Source organism: Bufo gargarizans, chromosome 2, assembly GCF_014858855.1.
Source record: "Bufo gargarizans isolate SCDJY-AF-19 chromosome 2, ASM1485885v1, whole genome shotgun sequence".
NCBI lineage: Eukaryota > Metazoa > Chordata > Amphibia > Anura > Bufonidae > Bufo > Bufo gargarizans.
This window is the reverse complement of record NC_058081.1, coordinates 196,458,681-196,482,441: the sequence shown is the minus strand read 5'-3', so window position 1 is coordinate 196,482,441 and position 23,761 is coordinate 196,458,681. Positions and strand designations below refer to the sequence as shown.

The 23,761-nt window shown below is 47.1% G+C and overlaps 1 protein-coding gene across 3 annotated transcripts in view; it reads left to right on the top strand.

The window, feature by feature from the left end:
* ICE2 (interactor of little elongation complex ELL subunit 2) overlaps positions 1 to 23,761 on the top strand; it is a 135,011-nt gene that overhangs the window by 56,512 nt on the left and 54,738 nt on the right. For 2 of the 3 annotated variants that reach the window (XM_044279861.1, XM_044279860.1), the window contains exons 9-12: positions 9,096 to 9,327; positions 12,804 to 13,283; positions 16,609 to 16,781; positions 17,836 to 17,965. In XM_044279861.1, the coding sequence (XP_044135796.1) occupies positions 9,096 to 9,327; positions 12,804 to 13,283; positions 16,609 to 16,781; positions 17,836 to 17,965 (1,015 nt within the window). The remainder of the gene's footprint in view (positions 1 to 9,095; positions 9,328 to 12,803; positions 13,284 to 16,608; positions 16,782 to 17,835; positions 17,966 to 23,761) is intronic. The other variant, XM_044279862.1, reaches the window with a different exon arrangement.

Here is a 23,761-nt window from a genome sequence, read left to right as displayed (position 1 = left end):
GCGCACGTTGGTAGACGCGCTACTGAGAGCATTCCCAAATGTCACAGGGGAACAAGTGGAAGCCCAAGGCCAAGGCAGAGGAGGAGCAAGAGGTCGCCAAGGCAGCTGTGTCACGGCCAGCTCCTCTGAGGGCAGGGTTAGCATGGCAGAGATGTGGAAAACTTTTGTCAACACGCCACAGCTAACTGCACCACCACCTGATACGCAACGTGTTAGCAGGAGGCAACATTTCACTAACATGGTGGAACAGTACGTGTGCACACCCCTCCACGTACTGACTGATGGTTCGGCCCCATTCAACTTCTGGGTCTCTAAATTGTCCACGTGGCCAGAGCTAGCCTTTTATGCCTTGGAGGTGCTGGCCTGCCCGGCAGCCAGCGTTTTGTCTGAACGTGTATTCAGCACGGCAGGGGGCGTCATTACAGACAAACGCAGCCGCCTGTCTACAGCCAATGTGGACAAGCTGACGTTCATAAAAATGAACCAGGCATGGATCCCACAGGACCTGTCCGTCCCTTGTCCAGATTAGACATTAACTACCTCCCCATAACCATATATTATTGGACTCCAGGGCACTTCCTCATTCAATCCTATTTTTATTTTCATTTTACCATTATATTGCGATGCTACCCAAAGTTGAATGAACCTCTCCTCTGCCTGTGTGCTAGGCCTAAATATATGCCAATGGACTGTTGCAGTGGTGGCTGACATGAAGCCTGATTCTCTGCTATGACATGCAGACTAATTCTCTGCTGACATGAAGCCAGATTGTCTGTTACGGGACCTCTCTCCTCTGCCTGGGTGCTGGGCCTAAATTTATGACAATGGACTGTTGCAGTGGTGGCTGACGTGAAGCCTGATTCTCTGCTATGACATGCAGACTGATTCTCTGCTGACATGAAGCCAGATCGTCTGTTACGGGACCTCTCTGCTCTGCCTGTGTGCTAGGCCTAAATATATGCCAATGGACTGTTGCAGTGGTGGGTGACGTGAAGCCTCATTCTCTGCTATGACATGCAGACTGATTCTCTGCTGACATGAAGCCAGATTGTCTGTTACGGGACCTCTCTGCTCTGCCTGTGTGCTAGGCCTAAATATATGCCAATGGACTGTTGCAGTGGTGGGTGACGTGAAGCCTCATTCTCTGCTATGACATGCAGACTGATTCTCTGCTGTCATGAAGCCAGATTGTCTGTTACGGGACCTCTCTGCTCTGCCTGTGTGCTAGGCCTAAATATATGCCAATGGACTGTTGCAGTGGTGGGTGACGTGAAGCCTCATTCTCTGCTATGACATGCAGACTGATTCTCTGCTGACATGAAGCCAGATTGTCTGTTACGGGACCTCTCTGCTCTGCCTGTGTGCTAGGCCTAAATATATGCCAATGGACTGTTGCAGTGGTGGGTGACGTGAAGCCTCATTCTCTGCTATGACATGCAGACTGATTCTCTGCTGTCATGAAGCCAGATTGTCTGTTACGGGACCTCTCTGCTCTGCCTGTGTGCTAGGCCTAAATATATGCCAATGGACTGTTGCAGTGGTGGGTGACGTGAAGCCTCATTCTCTGCTATGACATGCAGACTGATTCTCTGCTGACATGAAGCCAGATTCTCTGTTACGGGACCTCTCTCCTCTGCCTGTGTGTGTGCTGGGCCTAAATATATGCCAATGGACTGTTGCAGTGGTGGCTGACGTGAAGCCTCATTCTCTGCTATGACATGCAGACTGATTCTCTGCTGACATGAAGCCAGATTCTCTGTTACGGGACCTCTCTCCTCTGCCTGTGTGTGTGCTGGGCCTAAATATATGCCAATGGACTGTTGCAGTGGTGGCTGACGTGAAGCCTCATTCTCTGCTATGACATGCAGACTGATTCTCTGCTGACATGAAGCCAGATTCTCTGTTACGGGACCTCTCTCCTCTGCCTGTGTGTGTGCTGGGCCTAAATATATGCCAATGGACTGTTGCAGTGGTGGCTGACGTGAAGCCTCATTCTCTGCTATGACATGCAGACTGATTCTCTGCTGACATGAAGCCAGATTCTCTGTTACGGGACCTCTCTCCTCTGCCTGTGTGTGCTGGGCCTAAATATATGCCAATGGACTGTTGCAGTGGTGGCTGACGTGAAGCCTCATTCTCTGCTATGACATGCAGACTAATTCTCTGCTGACATGAAGACAGATTCTCTGTTACGGGACCTCTCTCCTCTGCCTGGGTGCCGGGGCCTAAATATCTGAGAATGGACTGTTCCAGTGGTGGGTGACGGGAAGCCAGATTCTCTGCTATGGAACCTCTCTCCAATTGATTTTGGTTAATTTTTATTTATTTAATTTTTATTTTAATTAATTTCCCTATCCACATTTGTTTGCAGGGGATTTACCTACATGTTGCTGCCTTTTGCAGCCCTCTAGCCCTTTCCTAGGCTGTTTTACAGCCGTTTTAGTGCCGAAAAGTTCGGGTCCCCATTGACTTCAATGGGGTTCGGGTTCGGGACGAAGTTCGGATCGGGTTCGGATCCCGAACCCGAACATTTCCGGGATGTTCGGCCGAACTTCTCGAACCCGAACATCCAGGTGTTCGCTCAACTCTAATCACGAGCTTTTAAGTCAGACTGGTGTCGGAGCTGGCCTCTCTTTCCTGTCAGGAGCCTTTCTGGTTTTCCACCAGGATTAAGTTGTGCTCCGTCCAGTCCCCTTCTTTTTGCCCAGGGTGGTCTCTCCCTTCCGCCTTGATGAGGATCTTGTCCTGCCTTCCTTTTGTCCTTCTCCGGCTAACCCCAAGGAATGCACTCTGCATTCCCTGGATGTTGTACGGGTCCTGGAGGTGTGTCTCGCGGCTACTGCTTCCGTCCGCCGTTCTTGGCGCTCTGGATCTGCTTGGCTATTTCCGCGGCTTGTCACGCTTGTGGTGGAGTTCCCCCGGCTAGAATTGCCGTTCTCTCCATTGGGGCGGAGGGGGCTTCCTGGGCAAGACGCAGTCGTGCCTCTGCGTCTCAGCTGTGTACGGCGGCCACCTGGTCGTCCTTGCATACCTTTGCAAATTTTTGTCAGTTGCATTCACTGGCTTCGGCTGATGCGGCTTTGGCCGCAGGGTTTTGCAGGCTGTGGTTCCTGTTTGACCGTTGGGGCGTTCCTCCTGGCGGTGCTGGTATTTTTTCCCACCCCATGGACTGCTTTTGGACGTCCCATGGTCTGTGTCCCCCAATGGAAAAAAGCACGAGAAAAGGAGATTTTTGTGAAACTCACCTGTAAAATCTTTTTCTCGTCTTTTCCATTGGGGGACACAGCTCCCACCCATTATTCCTGTTGCAGGAGGGGTCTTTAGTTCAGTTTTTCTGTTTCTGGTTGGACCTTATGGCTTGGTCCGATGGTTTCCATGATTTTTTCTTGCTCCTTCTCCTACTGCTTGTGCAACGCCTGAGTTCCTCCTGGTGGAGTCTGGGGGTATAGCCCGAGGAGGAGGAGCTCTTTCATTTGCATAGTGTCCCTCCTACTAATACCTCTAAGCTATACCCATGGTCTGTGTCCCCCAATGGAAAAGACGAGAAAAAGATTTTACAGGTGAGTTTCACAAAAATCTCCTTTTTCTGCTGCATATATTGGATTGGGCAGTACTTATTCAGATCCTATGCTGATGAGTAATAACAGACACGTGTAGTGTCCAGCAGTTTACACTGCGCTTGATGCTCCTATCCTGTGGATAGGCTATCAATGTCAAAACTCTGGAAAACCCCTGACAGTGTTGTCATCTCATCAGTATTGTGCCATCAACCTCTCATTGTACACTAGACTGATTTTCACCAATAGTCTCCACCACTTTCACTGCTGTCATCTCTCTCCAATCCCTTGAGCACCTGTCTCCCTGCAGTCCATGGTCCAGGCTGCTGTCATCATAGCTAAGTCCCAAGTTACCAGGACTAGCGCGCTCTAGTGCTTGTGTCCCTATTACTACCTCTAGGTTTTGTGCTGCCCTCCCAATATACTGTACCTTCTAGTCAGTATTGGTAGTGATTATAATGATGCGCGTCCACTCCTCTCATTCATAACACACATAGCTGTTAGTTCTTTAGCAGCTGATTCTCCCGCCAGTGCAGCACTGACATGGCGAACAGCATAAAATGTCACTCCTGGTCACTCGTCCAATTGAAGAGGACATTTCACCACTCCTGACATGCCTGTTTTAATAGCTACATGCATTCCCCATGTTATGGCTCTATATACTGCCATTCCTTTACTATTACAAGTACAAGTTATGAATGAATTACTAGTAGTCTGTAGTAAGGGTACAGATGGGTGGTAACCAGTTGGGGGGGGGGGGGTGTACCTTGGAACGGGAAAAGGTTTTTAACAGTAGAAATTATTTTTTTAAGTTATTCTAAGTCATCTGAGCTAATACATTCTATAATACTGTACAGAGTGCTCACTCAGTACAGTATTCAAACAAAGTTTTATGCGAATCAACTTCGGATGTTTCATCCGAAGTCGATTCGCTCATCCCTAGTCATAGGAATAGGTGCTCCAGAGATATTCCATGCATGTATCTATTAAAACAAGCATGTCAGGAATGGTAATAGGTCCTCTTTAGGTGTATGACGGCTCTCAGGATCTCTCACCCCTGAGGAAGCTCCATCTACAGCGATACACATAGGGTTTCTTCCCACAGCACTCTTGGGTGGGATACTTATGCACCCTTTGGTTTCACAGGCCTTTTTTTTATGCTCTCTAAGTATTCAGATTTCTTTAATTGCACATTTCATATGTTGGTATGTCATTTGATCTCACATTATTATTCCTTGACAACATGGATATACTATCTTTTTTTTTTTTTTACTGGTTAGTTGGTAAATGTATTTTTTATAGTGATTTTTTATTTTTTGGAGGATTTTTTTTTTTTTTACTATATAGTGAGGCCTGACAGTATCCCTTTTTACACCTTATTAGGAGTCAGTGCTGTATTAAGTGGGTGATTAGCTATATATTTGGCACCGCTCCATGTATGCATCAGTTGTATTTAATCCTATGTCTTTTCATATGTAGAATTTGATAAACCCAAAATATGTATTTTTGTTGTACATCGCCTTTTTTTTCTTTTTTTCTTCTACACATTTGCGCATACTTTCACACAAGCGTTTTTGCTGGATCTGGCTGGTGATTAGCATCCCTGTTCCTGTAATTCGGGGTGCCCGCCTCCATTATTAATAACCACCTGGTCACTCACAGCTCTCTGGATAGGCTATGAAATTCTGGATGAATGAGCAGCATGCCCCAAACCAGCTATGAGCTCTGTTTGTCACACTGACACGAAGCTGTACGGGACACACTATGGTGGATAAGATGGAACACTACACAAATGCACTGCTGCTCAGGGTCTCTCTCAAGCTACTTTCGCACCTGCGGGATAGAAATCCGTCTGCCTGATCCAGCAGAGAATGTCGGAAATCGACCGGACACAAACCACAGCATGCAGCAGAATGTGTCCGGTCGGTTTTTCCCGGAATGTGGCCGGATCTCTGCCAGACCCCATTATACTTAATGGGGCCGATGAGCATTCCAGTTGCATCCGGCAATCACGGATCTGGAGAATTCTGGCAGACTGTTCTCTGCCGAAATACACACTGCATTCCGGCAAGAAGCAGTATGTTTGGTGGTCCAGTTGAGTCACCAATTCTCTGCAATCAAACTACTTGGCTGACCACAGCTTGTAAAATTATTCTCTCTGCGGTGCTAAAAGTGCACAACAAGGGGCAGATAAAGGGGTAAAAGGAGGTAGCTTACGAATTTTATCATGAAAACCAACCACTAATAAAAAAAAATAAAAAAAACGTCCTGTATATTAGTCTTAAATAGCCTGTTAAATGGGTTTTCAATTTCCTTTGTATTGATAACCAGTGATGGCCAGTTTGCCGTGTTCGTCTGCGAACACATGCAGGCTGCCATCTTAAATCACAAGTCCGGTGATGCACAGGTAAGCCCTTACCTGTGCCTGCGCAGTGAGCCGGTCTCAAACAAATGCGGTCACCGGGAGCAGGCAGTTCCGAGAACTGCCACCGGGGGCCTTCATCGGGCTGTTCTCGGAACTGTCTGCTCCCGGTGACCGCATTTGTTTCAGACCGGCTAGCAGCGAAGGCACAGGTAAGGACTTACCTGTACATCGCCGGACTTGTGATTTAAGATGGCAGCTCGCATGTGTTCGGGGGCAAACTGGCCATCACTGTTGATAACCATCTCTCAAGGTAGACTATCACTGGATCAATTCTGGTGTAAAATTCTGTCACAAGCTAAGCTAACCAATAATTGATACACTTTTTTCTGACTGTATATCTCCCTGCACCGGCACATGTATCATCCAGCCTGAACCCCTGTGATAAATCTGGTGCAGGTCTAGACAGCCTGTCGGTACTTTTAAACCATCAGATTATCACTAACGACTGTTTGTACGAACAGTTGTTAGCGATAATCTGCCCAGTGTTCAGGCAGTGTAAAGAGGCCTTTAGGAACTAGGAAATTATGGAGGAGACAATCATTGTTCATCCGTTACTGATGGTCTCCAGCTCACAACCGTCTCAACCTCATTGTCAGCAGATGTCACATCAGATCTCTAAGTTAGCGCATGCAGTTCCAATTTCCAGTCAGTCATATGAGTTGATGGTATATACCAGGGATGCCCAACCTGCGGCCCTCCGGCTGTTGCAAAACTACAACCCCCAGCATGCCTGGACAGCCTACAGCTATTAGGGCATGCTGGGAGTTGTAGTTTTGCAACAGCTGGAGGGCCACAGGTTGAGCATCCCTGGTATATACCATACAGATATGTCTTGTCCATGCTGGCTAAAAGAGCGCATCCAGACCGGGCCAGCAGGGGAGAGATAATCCACTATAGCTAGTTGCAACTGCCAGAAGCACATCTCTAAATCTGTACATCTAAATGTACAGCCATTACTGAATGTAATGCCTAGGACCCAAGCACTGCAAAGTACCAGTGCTAACCACTGAGCCAGCGTGCTGCCTATCAATATTATATTGATATCCTACTGTTAGGATAGGTCATCAGTATGAAAGTCCTTGGAGTTTAAATTTCCTATTCCGTGAAAATTCTGAACCCATGCCTCCCTAAGAATGTATACGAACCTTCAGTGCGTTTACCTTGTAATGCAGCATATTACACAATTGAGATACAGCTGTCACTTCCCCATTTATACTACAGTTATTATGTCCTGCATAGGAAACATCTGACTGTGCATGAATGTGTCTTTTCAGTCCAGATTAAACTTCTTGCATAAAATGAACCCAGTCTGTGCAGATTTCTCTGCGTAACCTCATCAAAATCAACATGCATTTGCAAAGGGTGAAATCTGTGCTTAAAATCCACAGAAACCATTAACATGCTGCAGGAAATCTACACGGCGGGTCAATTTCTGCATGTAAAAAAAAAATCAGTGTCCTTATTCACTTTGCAGGTAGTGTATTATGCTGCCTAATACAGTACCACTGCATATTCTGCAATGTGTACAGGTAGTCTTTAGGCTTGGAAGTTGTGGTTGTCTGCTTTAGTCTTTAATTAAAGACAGAGGGATTGGTTGTGCAAGGGAATACGTTAATCTGTTAGGGTGGGTTCACATCTGCGTTCTGGATTCCGTTATGACTTTCCGTTATAACGGAAAATAACGGAATCCTTAGGACGGAAGGACGGATCCGTTATGCTTCCCATAGACTTCTGTTAAGACGGAATGCAAAACGGAAGACTTTAAAAGGCATTCCGTCTTACTAGATGTCTATGGGAATCAGAACCGATCCGTCCCGTTTCCGTTATGCAGAATGGAGAAAAAAGTCCTGTCTGATTCCCATAGTAACATAGTAACATAGTACATAAGGCCGAAAAAAGACATTTGTCCATCCAGTTCGGCCTGTCATCCTGCAAGTTGATCCAGAGGAAGACCCCTCTCTAGTAGCTATAGCCTGTAATATTATTACGCTCCAGAAATACATCCAGGCCCCTCTTGAATTCCTTTATTGTACTCACCATCACCACCTCCTCAGGCAGAGAGTTCCATAGTCTCACTGCTCTTACCGTAAAGAATCCTTTTCTATGTTTGCGTACAAACCTTCTTTCCTCCAGACGCAGAGGATGTCCCCTCGTCACATAGACATCTATTAAGACGGATCAAAACGGAATGCCTCTTAAAGGTTTCCGTTTTGACTTCTGTCTTATTGATTCTGTTATTTTACATAATAACCATGTTATAATGGAAAGCCATAACTGAATCCAGAACGCAGATGTGAACCCACCCTTATCAACAGAAAGGTTTTTCCTGGGTCACCTTAGAAAAATACAAAACCTATGAGAAGCCGCATGTACTCGCCGTCCTTCTCTCAGCTCACCAAGCACAGTACATTGTATAGCGGCTGTGCTTGGTAATGCAGTTCAGCTTGAATGGGACTGAGCAGCGCATAGGCTATATGACCAATGACCGTGACGTCAGAGGCCTAGGAAGAGGACACAGTGCTGACAGGAGCACTCCAACCTCTTCACACAGATGAATGGGGGGGGGGGGGGGGGGGGTGTGTGCCAGGAGATAGACCCCCAAATATGTGATATTGATGACCTATGCTGAGGATCAGCATTTTACTCATTTGGCATTATATGAGTCCGATACCCAGGGGAAAATATCCACAGCAATTCCACAAACAATCTGCAAGGAAATCCACTAGATATTTTGCCGTTGTGTATTTTCCTGCAGATTATGCATAATAGATAAAAGCAAAAAAAAAAAAAAAAAGGATCTTTTTGGTTATATCTATTTATCGGGAGAGGTGCCTTTTTTGTAAACGGTATAAGCTGCCTACTCAAATGCTTCTGAAGCCTCTTACACTATAGAAGGTATATTATTCTTGCATCTCACACACATTGCTTCCTTGGGAGTTCTCTCCATAAAGCAAGATTCTATAAAAAACTGGATTTAATTGCTTATACTGAGCCATGTTCATACCATTGTCATTTTGCTAATAATTTATTGTGAATTGCTTTCATCATTTTAGATTGTTTCCCTTTTCCAAATGTTGCTGTCCCTTCATTTCTATTTTTTTCCCCCCTTGCAGTATAAAGAACATTACACAAACAGGAGTATTTATCACGAGGATAAGGAAGTGGATTTTGCTTCTGATGTGACAGAACTGGAAACTTTTTTTTCTGTGGATAAGGATGTAAACTCAAGTAAAATGTCCTCTGATTCCGAGTCTCTGGAGTTAAGTCAGACCTCCCTTAAAAAGTCTCTGCTAGACAGATTACATATGGAAAAACAGATCATCAACTCGACCCCAGCTTTGTCTCGTAAGACCACCATTGCTAGAATATTTGTCTCCTTAGGATTTCTGCACACTGTGTTCAGCATATCCGCTCTCCTATACCTCTCGTTTTGTCATAAGGTGAAACACATCCTAGTACAGAGGAGAAGGAGGCATTCCTAAACCTTTCTGTAAGGGTCCATTCACACGTCCGCAGTGCTTTGCAGATCCGCAAAACACCGGGCCGGCACGTCATCTTGTCCTGCAGCGGAGCTTTTTTTTGCGGAGCTGCAGACCGGAAATGCGAATGCAGACAGCACACTGTGTGCTGTGCGCATCTTTTCCATCCCCATTGAAAATGAATGGGTCCGCACCCATTCCACACCCAAAGTGCGGACGTCTGAATGGAGCCTAAGGAGTGTTTCTCCTTTGTGATTGGGTCCTTTTACACTTTTTCTATATAAAAAGACATACAGGAGAGCATACAGGAGTTATGTCTAGTGTTCTATCACTAGACAGAAAAATTACCACTGACATTAAAGGGAATCAGTCACCAGAAAATTCACTGTTAAAATAGGGCTGGACCATTAATCAAACTGACCAAATTAACCGCCATTTAAGTTCAAATCAATTTTGATTTGAACAAAATTGTAAGTTAATATTAACTCCACCCATACAGGTGGGATGAATATTGGGACGCACTAACACAGCAGGAGCCTTCTGGGATTGGAGGCAACTGCAGTCAAGGCCATGTAAAACCCTAAATGCTATTGTTAGGATGATATCTAAGGCCTCTTTTACACGGAGGAGTGCACCTGAGAAGGATCACTGAGGGTCCATGGACCCCAAGCAGCAGTGCAAGAGCTGGGATGTCTACATGTGACCAACCGGACGCTCCATCACACAAAGGGGCCAAATGACTGACATAGGGCCACAGAGGACAAGCACTTCGGGGTACAGGACAATAACACGCTGACACTTGGGGTTCAGGGCAGTGGCAAACTGATAATTGGGGTTCAGAGCAGTGACATGCTGACACTTGGGGTTCAGGGCAGTGGCACACTGATAATTGGAGTTCAGGGCAGTGGCACACTGATAATTGGAGTTCAGGGCAGTGACACACTGATAATTGGGGTTCAGGGCAGTGGCACACTGATAATTGGGGTTCAGAGCAGTGACATGCTGACACTTGGCGTTCAGGGCAGTGGCACACTGATAATTGGAGTTCAGGGCAGTGGCACACTGATAATTTGAGTTCAGGGCAGTGGCACACTGATAATTGGAGTTCAGGGCAGTGGCACACTGATAATTGGGGTTCAGGGCAGTGGCACACTGATAATTGGGGTTCAGGGCAGTGGCACACTGATAATTGGGGTTCAGGGCAGTGGCACACTGATAATTGGGGTTCAGGGCAGTGGCACACTGATAATTGGGGTTCAGAGCAGTGACATGCTGACACTTGGCATTCAAGGCAGTGGCACACTGATAATTGGGGTTCAGGGCAGTGGCACACTGATAATTGGGGTTCAGGGCAGTGGCACACTGATAATTGGGGTTCAGAGCAGTGACATGCTGACACTTGGCGTTCAAGGCAGTGGCACACTGATAATTGGGGTTCAGGGCAGTGGCACACTGATAATTGGGGTTCAGGGCAGTGGCACACTGATAATTGGAGTTGAGGGCAGTGGCACGCTGATAATTGGAGTTGAGGGCAGTGGCACGCTGATAATTGGAGTTGAGGGCAGTGGCACGCTGACAATTGGAGTTGAGGGCAGTGGCACGCTGACAATTGGAGTTGAGGGCAGTGGCACGCTGACAATTGGAGTTGAGGGCAGTGGCACGCTGACAATTGGAGTTGAGGGCAGTGGCACGCTGACAATTGGAGTTGAGGGCAGTGGCACGCTGACAATTGGAGTTGAGGGCAGTGGCACGCTGACAATTGGAGTTGAGGGCAGTGGCACGCTGACAATTGGAGTTGAGGGCAGTGGCACGCTGACAATTGGAGTTGAGGGCAGTGGCACGCTGACAATTGGAGTTGAGGGCAGTGGCACGCTGACAATTGGAGTTGAGGGCAGTGGCACGCTGACAATTGGAGTTGAGGGCAGTGGCACGCTGACACTTGGAGTTGAGGGCAGTGGCACGCTGACACTTGGAGTTGAGGGCAGTGGCACGCTGACACTTGGAGTTGAGGGCAGTGGCACGCTGACACTTGGAGTTGAGGGCAGTGGCACGCTGACACTTGGAGTTGAGGGCAGTGGCACGCTGACACTTGGAGTTGAGGGCAGTGGCACGCTGACACTTGGAGTTGAGGGCAGTGGCACGCTGACACTTGGAGTTGAGGGCAGTGGCACGCTGACACTTGGAGTTGAGGGCAGTGGCACGCTGACACTTGGGGTACAGGACATGGACAATCTGTCACTATTACAGTAATTAGGTTATGCATTGCTATGAATAAATAAATTGCAACAAATAACAGTAGTTATCCATTACCATTCCTCCAAAAATTATTAAAAACAAAGTTATATGTACTCTACTCCAAAATGGTGTCACTATAAAATGGTGCCCTGGCAAAAATATAAATGGCCTGAAAAAGGACTGAATGCGAATGATACTTTTTCATTTTGTGATCCATATGCAAATGGTCAGTAAGTGCACTGGGGTTGTCCCAAGCCATTCTGTGCACCGTTGCCAGCAATCTCCTTGCATGGCAGGGCCAAGCAGGATGACTATACAGGCCCTGAAGGGGAAGGAGGGTCTGGCAGGGGAAGGACAGGAGAAGGGGTGCACAGAGTTTGGCTGAGCCCACCCTTGGTGTAACTGCTCATCTGCATATGGATCAAAAGTACTTTATCTGCAGAATGAAGCAGTGGATCACCGAGTGGAAGGTGTCATTCCATTCAGCTGAGCTAGACATTGTGCCTGGTTTAACAGAGAATTTCCTGGTAACAGATTCCTCTTAATTACCAATCTACATTTATAATTTTCTCAGACTGCTTCTATACAGTTGTAATATTGTACTTACAACATCCTCACATGTTCATCCCAGTTATAATTGACAAATGCTCAGTATCATGTGCAGTGAGTATGGTTCTTTGTATACATGGCCATATTTACACGAGGGTATCATCTGCTTTCATGGAGCCTATATGGTGGCACACCAAGGAACTTCTGCTTCATACTGCCCAGCTTTAGACCCTCCAGTGCTGCTGTATAATGCTTCCTTATGGCACCATATTATGCAGGAATGCAATACTGCGTTCCTTAGACACAATACTTCTAGGGGTAAATACCGCCATAATATGACATCCATCTAACAGGAGAAGGTGCTATATTAGATTGGAAGTGTACAGAGGTACAGTTTTGATTAATAATCTGTGGATGCCATTTTATGACAACGTCTACAGAGTAGTATGGAAGTGTTCATGGGTCCTTGGTTGGGCAGACTTCTTAGGATGGTTGTATGGTTATTACATCACAGGCAGTGAGCACTGCTCATGTACATACATGTTCCTTGTTATAAAGGTTTCAGTTCAGATGAAGGCAGCGATGTGAAGAAGAAAAAGCTGAGCAATGAAGAGGGGACAGATATGAGATTTGACACTGAGAACAAGCTGAGAACATGCTCTGCGTCAAGTACTGGAGCCCAAGCCACCACCAGCAGCAATGACAGCGACTCGGATAACGAAAAACTTGTGATCGATATTGACTGTAAAATGAGTGAGGGCAGCAATGTGGTGGTCACACCTTCTGTCAGTACTACTCCAAAGGCCCCCAGGCGGAAAAAGCCCTCTAGGAAGATCCCTAAAGATATCGATCCCTTGGGGCAGATTCTGAAGATGCAAGAACAGCTTCTAAAAGTCGACACAAAGAAGATGGAGCAGATAAATCCTGAGAAAAGTGAACAATCGTCTCCGCATGCACCCAGTTTTCAACAGAACGCCTCAAGTTCATGCCTGGAGTCACAGAGGAAGGTGGAAGTTAGGCCCTCAAGTAATGACAAATGTAGGTATTATGGTCAGTAGTCTAAATAAAGCAGTTATCTTTAGTGCCCCACGCTCTCAAGGCATGCTCAAAAGGGCATGGCTAGTGGCTAGACAGGGTACCCAGACTGAGCCAGAGCTAGACCAGGGTTACAGTATCAATTATGATTTCTATACCCTGTAGACCTTCTATTTTTATTAGACAGTGACATAAAATCACCACAGACCACACACTCTCCAGTGCACAGAATTTGCCAAGCAATTCCCCAAATCTTATGCCAAACTTACAAAATATCTGACCACCAATGGTCACATCAGGCTATTCCTGCAATTGTGCTGCGAGACGTCTAAACATAAATGCTTCCTGCATGGCTCTTGAGGGATGATTTGATGGTGCTTCTGGTCTGGAAGAGGAAACCAGTGCAGATGTAGAAATCTATCTCACGCTAGAATCTGCTGCGTTGTAAAAGATCTAGTAGGTTGTTAGGGGTATCCTGCCTGCATAAGGGCCCATGTGCACTATCATTTTGAATGTTTTTTTTATTGCCTAAAATACACATGCAGTTTACACATTTAGAGTATGCTCTACCTTTTTATGTGCTGCTGCTCTTTTTGACAAGATATAGGGCCTATAGTTACAACGCATCAAGTAGACAACATGTCCTCCTGGTGGAGCAGTGGAGAGGGGAGGAAATAGGTATGAATCAGTAAGTGTATTGCAGAGTTTATTACTTTTATTTGACACTATTAGAGAATATTTTTCTTTTGAAGCATATAAGTAGTCACATAAGAGTTACCACTTCATGCCCCATCGGAGCTGTGTGTAATAGTAACAGGGCCACTGTGCTCAAGTATATCAATGTATTTATTTGAAAGCCTCTGCTATTAGTAATTGGAGACTGTGACACTAAACGTTCCAGTCAGGAGTCCAATGTATTTAGAATATAAAGTCCCCCTATTAGTGCTTCATCTCGGGGGTTCCGCACACATCGGGAGGCTTCATCTGATTGATTGGTTCTGCAGGTCTTAATTTGTTTAGACCTTATGTGGTGATCATTTGCTTTCACAGTGCCTATAGAACTTGTCAACCAGCATTACCTAGTGCCATGGTTTGATCATATGGTGTTAGGCTCTTGGGCATCTTATGTGTATATATAGTGTTTTTCGGGGCACTCGCAACAATGGTTCACTCAGAGAACAGGAGATTTAAATAATTAAAATCCTATTTTATTGTTCTATAAACATATATATTAGGTTTGACGATAACAAAATATACTTAAAAACACGAAATAAAAGATAAGTAATATATAAAACTTTGAAACTTCTATGACACACTGTTGGTATACTCCTATAGCATACAATTAATAAAGCTCCTATGATACACTGTTGGTGAGAGTTGGTGGTATATTTTTCTTATGACCCTAGATGACGCTTGTGTTCTACTTTCAGTTTGAGCTGCAATGTATTTCTTATCAGCCAGATGGCGCTAGTCCTTGCAGTAATAGGTAAGTTCAGCTGTGTACAGATCCAGATCCTAGATGATTACTTGCAGAGTTTAGCTGGAAATTTTATATGCATATCAAGTGTTACTCAAGATTATTTGATGCGTTTTTTGTGATAAATCACTTTGTGCTTCAATATACCTTTCCCAATACATTTGTGGTTGTTGCATATGCGGTTTTTCTGTTCACTATGCGTTTTTGATGCGTTTTTTGTGATAAATCGCCCTGTGCTTCAATATAACTTTCCCTGCTCACTTACCTCCACATTGGCCCGTATCAAACATTGGCGTGAAGTCAGCATATCCAGGAATCCCTCGGATTTACTTCATATTAAACCCACATGGAGGCATACATACAGGAACAATAGAGACCTGAAGCCAAGCCGACCTATTGGGAATGAGAACTAATAAACCTGGTATCTAGACAAAGCCATCAAGGGCAACAAGAGGTATTTAATATTATAATCACACGTGGGAAGCCATGACAGTTAAAAGGCTATATAGCATATTAAGACTGTGCACTTAAATTACTTACCTCCATGGACAGATCCATATAAAATGCACATGTGCACCTCTCCATAGAGGATAAATCAACATTTTGACTTTTGAATAATCTTGAGTAACACTTGATATGCATATAAAATTTCCAGCTAAACTCTGTAAGTAATCATCTACGAGTAGGATCTGTATACAGCCTCCATTCCGCTCTGGAGGCGGACACCAAAACGCTGCTTGCAGCAAAACGATGTGGAGGCAAACGGATCCGTCCTGACACACAATGTAAGTCAATGGGGACGGATCAGTTTTCACTGACACAATAGAAAACGGATCCACCCCCTATTGACGTTCAATGATGTTCAAGACTGATCAGTTTTGGCATTGTTACAGATAATACAAACGGATCCGTTCTGAACGGATGCATGCGGTTGTATTATCGGTGCGGATCCGTCTGTGCAGATCCATGACGGATCCGCACCAAACGCGAGTGTGAAAGTAGCCTAACATTTTTTCGACGACCACGAGATGTCTTTCGACATGGTTGTTTAAGAAATGAGAAGCAGCTCATTGCACCAGTTGGGGTTAAATAACTTGGTCTTTTGTATGTTCAGCTGACTGGCTGACCGTCTATTTATGCTGTTTTTTCAACTCCACTGTAAATGTGTTAATCTACACTGATTGGTATTTGTTTTAACATGAACTATACCTCCACAATCTTTTTTAGTGTCCCCTGATGAGCCCCCCAAGTGTTTGGGCGAAACTCGTTGGACCAGGGACATGTGAATCCCACACCCCCTATAACATTACCACTAAACAACTGTGGTATTTGTAAAAGCTACCATGTGACTCATCCCTTGCTGATGGGATTTGATATGCACTTATCTGTGTCACTGGTTATTATTTTTGGTACGTTTATTTTCTTTTGGTAAAGTCTAGACTAGCTAATTGTAGCTTGTTCTATACTCCCCGATCAGGGCCGTCCTAGGGCGTCCAGGAGGTTCCTGATCACCCGGCTATTCCGCCCACCATTGTGAGGATTGTCTCTTTCACAAGAGTAATTTTCTTTTGTTTTTTGCATTATGTTTATTGGTCTATTAGGGGTATCTTATGTGCTTTTTTTTATTTTTAAATATTAATAAAGGCTACGTTTTAAAGGATGCTCATCTGTGATTATACCTAACCTCATTAGACCATCACGATTTATATTACCCTCTGACGAGTTACAGTCTGTACTGTGTTTTTTTATTTCTTACCATTGATTTATTCACTTGAATGTAGCTCTGTTGGTTGTGCCCTGCTTTGAAAAGTTTATGCAGATCAGTGTATTGATGCATATATTCTCTTATAGATCTGCTATCCAGTGATCTCATGGCCATGCAAGAGGATGCGGCTGAGTATACAGTGGAACCTGAAGAAAATTGTTCCTATAAAATGTTTAGCCTGGGTGATATGCTTCTGTTACTTAAAACTACTGTGCACACGGCAAAGACTCGGCCAGCAGTCAAAAAAGCATTCAAATGTGTTAGTAATTTTTACAGGTCTTCCTTAGCATTATTAGGACAGTTACATCATCTCTACTTTCATTGTGAGAAATTATGTCATTTTTTTGTTGCCCTGAATACTGAGTTTTTTTTAAGTAGGTGCTTGGGTTGGACTTTGGTTCTTGCGCATCTAAAAACTCTTTGAAAATTAGCTAGGCTAAACATGAATGCACATTTTTTGTCTTTTGTGTTTAAGGCTATTTTCACACTTGCGGCAGTGTGATCCGGCAAGCAGTTCTGTCATCGGAACTGCCTGCCGGATCCGCCGATCTGGATGTGACTGAAAGCATTTGTGAAACGCATCTGGATGCGGATCTGTCTCACAAATGCATTGCAAGAACGGATCCGTCTCCTCGCTTGTCATGCGGACAGACAGATCCGTCATGTATCTTTTTTCACATTTACCGGCATTCCGGTATTTTGAATGCCGGATCCGGCACTAATACATTTCTATGGGGAAAAAAATGCTGCATCCGGCATTCAGGCAAGTCTTCAGTTTTTTTCACCGGAGATAAAACCGTAGCATGCGAGAAGTCTATTGCCACTGCGGTGCTTCACTCTTTTGGGTGTTTTTAGTGCCGAGAGGCGAGTAAGCTGCTGTCAGTCACAAGGCGATGTGACTCCAACATGCCCGATTCTTCCTGGAAAGCAGTGGACAATCTTTTAATGGCATGCAGCAAAGGCTACCTTCACATCTCCGGTTTGAATTCCGGCAGGCTGTCCTGGGAGAAAACGACACTGCCAGATGCGGATGGAATGTCCGCCAGCCCTATTAAGATCTGTACGTATTCCGGCAGACAAAAGGAGAACCGGCCGGACACAAACCAATGCATGCTGTGGTTTGTGTCCGGACAATCTTCCGCTTGCCTGCTGGAATGGCCATGGCGGAGTTTCACATTGGACGTGTGAAAGTAGCCAAAGGCCTTTAGTATTGATAGTAGCTTTGGGCTGTTTCTGTCCCGTAATGCTGATAATAGTCTGGCTTCATTCTTGTATCTGTCTGTTAATCAATTGCTGTTTATCTTCTATACTAGCAAATCCCGGTTTTTGTGCTTGCCAAGGTGGATTATCAGACTTGCTATGGTGTGGAGTCGCTAACAGAAAGTGAGAGGTGTCGGCTGTGGACCGAAAGCCTTATACACTCTAAATGTGAATTCTTTGTTGGTGAGTTACGTCCCTCGTGCCTTTGTGATTACAGCTTCTTGTTCATGAGATTGATATGCTTAGATATACATGAATCCTAATATTGTGTACATTAATACATCCTACCGTATGTATAAAAGGCAAAAGAAAAGTATGGCTGGAACTGAAGCTGATCGAGTAACTATATTTATTACATGCTGTGTCCCATATAATATTCATGCAGCAATTTCTATGGGCCATTAATAACTGACATGGGGTGGATTGGGAGTAGTGAACGGTTACGGGGACAGGTCTGGTGAATTGTATTTCTGTATGAATGTGGTTACTTTGGTTAAAAACCATGAGTTAGGTCCAGGAAAAGGCATAACAAAACCGTAACTGGGGAAGAAAATGACTCTTCATGATACCATAAGAGGAGTCCGATAACTACCTTCTGAAATAAATTAAGGCAGAGCTGACATTCGTTACTGGAGCAGAAAAGCAGAGCGAGTGATAGACCCAAGCTGTGAGTGATAGACCCTATTGACATATAATGGTTCCGTCAAGATCCATTATGATGTCTGTCACGATCAAGCACACATGCAACCCGACAGGCCACGAGGGGGACTGGCATTCACTGCACTCATGCCCGTGGATGTGACTGGAAGGGGGAACTACACTTCCACCCTTGGTTTCACATTGACCTAATGCATTCGCCTACCAAGGAGTGACGCACATCGGCAAAAACTCATCCGCACATCATACTCTTCACGTGAACACGCCCATCATTTTCTTTAGGCCCCTTTCACACGAGCGAGTAATTCCGCGCGTGTGCAATGCGTGATGCGAACGCATTGCGCCCGCACGGAATCCGGACCCATTCATTTCAATGGGTCTGTGTACATGGGCGTTGGTTTTCACGCATCACTTGTGCGTTGCGTGAAAATCGCAGCATGTTCTATATTCTGTGATTTTCATGCAACGCTGGCCGCATATAAGTGAATGGGGCTGCGTGAAAATCTCATCCGCAAGCAAGTTAGCTGTCAGTCACTGATTGGACCGCCTCCTTGACTGCAAAGCCAAGAATGAGCTGGAATTTAACAGCATTCTCTGTGCAACTATATATACAGAGATAACTGTCAGTCACTGATAGTTGTACACAGGGAAGGTGATAGTAATGATTGATAGTATTCTCTGTGTAAGTGTGTATACATAGATATATGTCAGTCATTGATAGTTGTACACAGGGGAGATGTTTTCAGTGATTGATAGCATTCTCTGTGTAAGGGCTCATGCCCACAAACGTAAGGGCTTTGTGCCTGTGCTGCGGACCGCAATTTGCGGTCCGCAATGGACGAGCACTGACTGTGAGGCAGCCGCATGCGTATCGCGGACCCATTCACTTAACTGGGGTCCATGATCCGCACCGCAAAAAAGTGGGGCATGCACTACTTTTTTGCGGTGTGGAGGAACGTACAGTAAACCCATGAAAGCACTCCGTAGTGCTTCAATGGGCTTCCGATCCATGCCTCCGTTCCGCATCTCCCGGATTGTGCCGATCTGTGATGCGGGATGGACACGCCGTATGCGGGCCGCAATATGGCCCGGAAGCGGCCATGTGCATGAGCCTTAAGTGTGTATACAGATATAGCTGTCAGTCACTGATAGCTGTACAGGGGGAGGTGTTATCAGTGATTGATAGAATTCTCTGTGTAAGTGTGTATACAGATATAGCTGTCAGTCACTGATAGCTGTACAGGGGGAGGTGTTATCAGTGATTGATAGAATTCTCTGTGTAAGTGTGTATACAGATATAGCTGTCAGTCACTGATAGCTGTACACTTGGGAGGTGTTATCAGTGATTGATAGAATTCTCTGTGTAAGTGTGTATACAGATATAGCTGTCAGTCACTGATAGCTGTACATGGGGGAGGTGTTATGAGTGATTGATAGAATTCTCTGTGTAAGTGTGTATACAGAGATAGATGTCAGTCACTGATAGCTGTACAGGGGGAGGTGTGAAGCCCGTGCTGTGGACCGCAAATTGCGGTCCGCAATGCACAGGCACCGACCGTGGCCTAGCCTCATGGGGATAGTGGACGCATTCACTTGAATGGGTCCGCGATCCCTCCGTTACGCAAAAAGATAGCGCATGTTCTATCTTTTTGCGGTGCGGAGGTACGGAATCCCAGAAAGTACTCCGTAGTGCTTCCGTAGTGTTCCATTTCGTGCTTGCGTTCCACATCTCCGGATTTGCGGATCCATTGAAGTGAATGCGGTCCGCAATACGGCAACGGGCAGCACACGAGCCCTAAGTGTGTATAATGAGTGTATAATGTCAGTAACTGTTAGTTGTACTTTAAACTCATTTTCTCGCCCAATTCCTTGGGGGACACAGGAACTCTTGGGTATAGCTTATCTCCATAGGAGGCGTGACACTAAGTAAAAGACTGTTAAGCCCCTCCTCCAGCAGCTATACCCTCAGCCTGGAGAGAGAGACTTCCAGTTTTTTGCTTAGTGTCAAGGAGGCAAGACACCCTCTGCACTGCAGAGTTGTCTTTGTGAAGATTTTTTGATTTTTTACTTTTTTATTTTATTTTCACTTGATTTTTTTCACAGGGACAACAGAGTCGCAGCAGACTTCTCTGTTTTCCCGGGGTTGAGCTGCGCCAGGGCCGGTTATCCGCCCTGCTGCCTCCCCCACAGAAGAAAAGGAGGACCAGGGCAGCTCTTGCTCCCCTGCATCCCGCCAGCACTGGGTCGCCCACCTGCAAGCCCCTCTCCAGCTACTGTCACTTCTGTGCCAGTGGCTGAAGGGGCGGCCCCAGCTGGATGGACAAGAGGGTGAAGACATCACATGGTGAGGTGGCTAGTGCAGCCATTCCGCTCCCCCGCTCCCCCTCCCTCCCTCCCTCTCCCTTCCTTGTGACTTCCTCTCCTCCGCTCTGTCTGTACTCCGTTCTGCTGACCTTGTTGCTCCGACTCTGGGGCGGCCTGTCGGCGGTGTCTTAATGTTACTTGTCAGTACTAGCGGCGCTCATGGGAGGGTTGTTAGGAGCGGCCGGGTCTTGTGATGGCCGTTCGCGCAGGGCCGCTATTCTACAGGCCCCTGTCTTTTCGGCTCCTGCCTTTCGCTTCGCTGCGGCGTGGGACATGTGGTGATTGGATGCGCGGATTGAATCGCGCGCGCGCGCGCGCGAAATTGTGTTCGGCGGGGGGCGGAGTTTTTTTCGTTGCCGCGTCCTGCTGGTTTTCAGTCAGGGGCCGGATGTTCTTCTTCCCGCGCCTCACTGGTCCCGCCTCCTCTCGTGCCTGCGTGATTCTGTGATCCTCACTTCAGAACGGACCACTGCTTGCCGCCGCTGATCTGCTGCTGTTGCCGCTGCCGTTCTGCTCCTCTGTGACCTGGTAGGACTGTTGACCCTTTCCTCCACTGCAGCCCCCTGGCCTGGACGCAGTTTTTTTTTCCACCAACATGTCTGACCCCTTAGTGCCTGCGGGACCCTGGTATCATACCTGCACCGCATGTAAGGCGCCCCTTCCTCAAGGGCAGCCTGACCCGCATTGTTCGCTTTGCAAAGACCCATCGCAGGGTCCGCCGTCTGTTGTGTCACCCCCTGGCCTGTTGGATCCCCCTGACTGGGCTAGATCCCTCTCCCAGGCTGTGGTTAGTCTCACTAGCGTTGTGGGCCGACTTGCAGATGTGTTGCCCTTGTCGCAGCCGGATGATTCCCCTGCTGGGCCCTCCGGGTCCGCTGTCCTGGCCGACCCGTCTGAGTCTCTCTCTGCAGGCGATTCCTCCAGAGTCCGCCAATCCCAGAAGCGGTCTAGGGCGGATCACCGGTCATCCTCGGATGCCTCGGTATCCCCCCCAAGGGTGCGTTCTCAGTCGGGCCCTTCCTCCTTGCAGGATTTGCCCTCTGAAGGGGAGCTGGTTGATTCCGATTGGGATATGGATTCGGCGCTGCCTTCAAAGCTGGCTTCCGCTGTGGGCCACCTCATAAACAGTATCCGTGATACCTTTAAAATTCGCGATGATCCTCCTGATCCTGAGAAAACCAGTGTTTCCTTTTTTCGCCAGAAGCAGGCTTCAGCGGTTTTTCCTCTCCATGCTGACTTTTCGTCAGTGGTTTCTAAGGCCTGGGCCCGTCCTGATGCACGGTTTACCCCGCCAAAAAAGTTAGATGTTTGTTATCCGTTTCCTGCGGATTGCATCACAAACTGGGCGTCTCCTCCTAAGGTCGACCCCCCTGTGGCCCGTTTGTCCAAGAGCACGGCTATTCCCGTCGCAGATGGTTCTTCCTTACAATCCACTGAAGATCGTCGTATAGAGGCCCTTACAAAGGGTGTCTTTTCGGCCTCCGGATCCGCGCTTAGGCCAGTCTTTGCTTCCGCTTGGGCGGGTAAGGCGGTTTCAGAATGGGCATCTCAGCTGGATCTGGAGCTTGAATCTGACGTCCCTATTCAAGACCTCCGTGCCCTGGCTCAACTTATCGTTCAGGCTGGAAAATTTGTATGTGAAGCATCCCTGGATGCAGGGGCTCTTATTGCCCGTTCGTCTGCTCTGGCCGTGGCGGCTAGGAGAGAGCTTTGGTTAAAGGTTTGGTCGGCGGACGCCGCGTCAAAGCGGTCTCTTACTAGCCTTCCTTTCTCTGGTGCTCGTTTGTTCGGAACCCGTTTGGATGAAATCATCTCGGAAGCCACGGGGGGGAAGAGTACCCATCTTCCCCAATCCAAGGCTAGGAGCTCCACTCGTGGTCGTCCCACCTTCTCCCGTTTCAGGTCTTCTCGTAGGGCTTCCGCTCCTCGCTCCGCCTCTGGTCCGTCCGCTAACCCTGTCCAGGACAGGCGTAAGAAACCCTTTTTTCGGACCCAGCCCTCCTGGCGCAAATCTCAACCTGCTCGCGCTCCCGCGACCAAGCAGCCCCCCGCCTGAAGGTGCGCCCCCACCCACCCGGGTGGGGGGACGTCTCCTCCTGTTCAGGGACTTCTGGCAGGCGCACGTCTCCGACGCCTGGGCTCTCGAGGTTGTGTCTTCCGGATACAAACTCGAGCTTGCGTCCCTTCCCCCAGTTCGGTTCTTTCGCTCTCGGGTTCCCCGGGATTCCCGAGGGGCGGCCGATTTCTTTGCTGCCGTTCGGACTCTTCTAGACAAAGGGGTCATCATCCCGGTTCCTATGGGAGACAGGTTCAAGGGGTTCTATTCGAACCTTTTTGTGGTCCCCAAGAAGGAGGGTTCGGTGCGACCCATTCTGGATCTGAAACGGCTGAACCGATTCCTTCGTCTTCAGCGGTTCCGGATGGAGTCTCTCAGGTCGGTGGTGGCCTCTCTGGAACAGGGGGAGTTCCTGGCCTCCATCGACATCCAGGACGCCTACCTTCACATTCCAATCGCACGGTGTCATCAGTGCTTTCTGCGTTTTGCAGTGGGGTCCGAACACTACCAGTTCGTTGCCCTTCCCTTCGGGCTGGCGACGGCCCCTCGTGTTTTCACGAAGGTCCTGGCCCCGGTCCTCGCCTTACTTCGCTCCAGGGGAGTTTTTCTGCTTCCATATCTGGACGATCTCCTAATCAAGGCGCCTTCTCTGTCACTGACTTCAGCCAGCGTGGATCTCTCGCTGCAGACCTTGCGCCAGTTTGGTTGGGTTATCAACCTACCCAAATCCTCTCTTGTTCCTTCCCGGCAATTGGTCTTTCTGGGGATGCTGCTGGATACCGATTCTGCGGTGGTTCGTCTTCCGTTGGAGAAGCGCCTGCTCCTCCATCGGTCGGTTCGGAGCCTTCTGTCCCACCGCCGTCCTTCTTTCCGGTTCAGCATGCGGGTCCTGGGTCAGATGG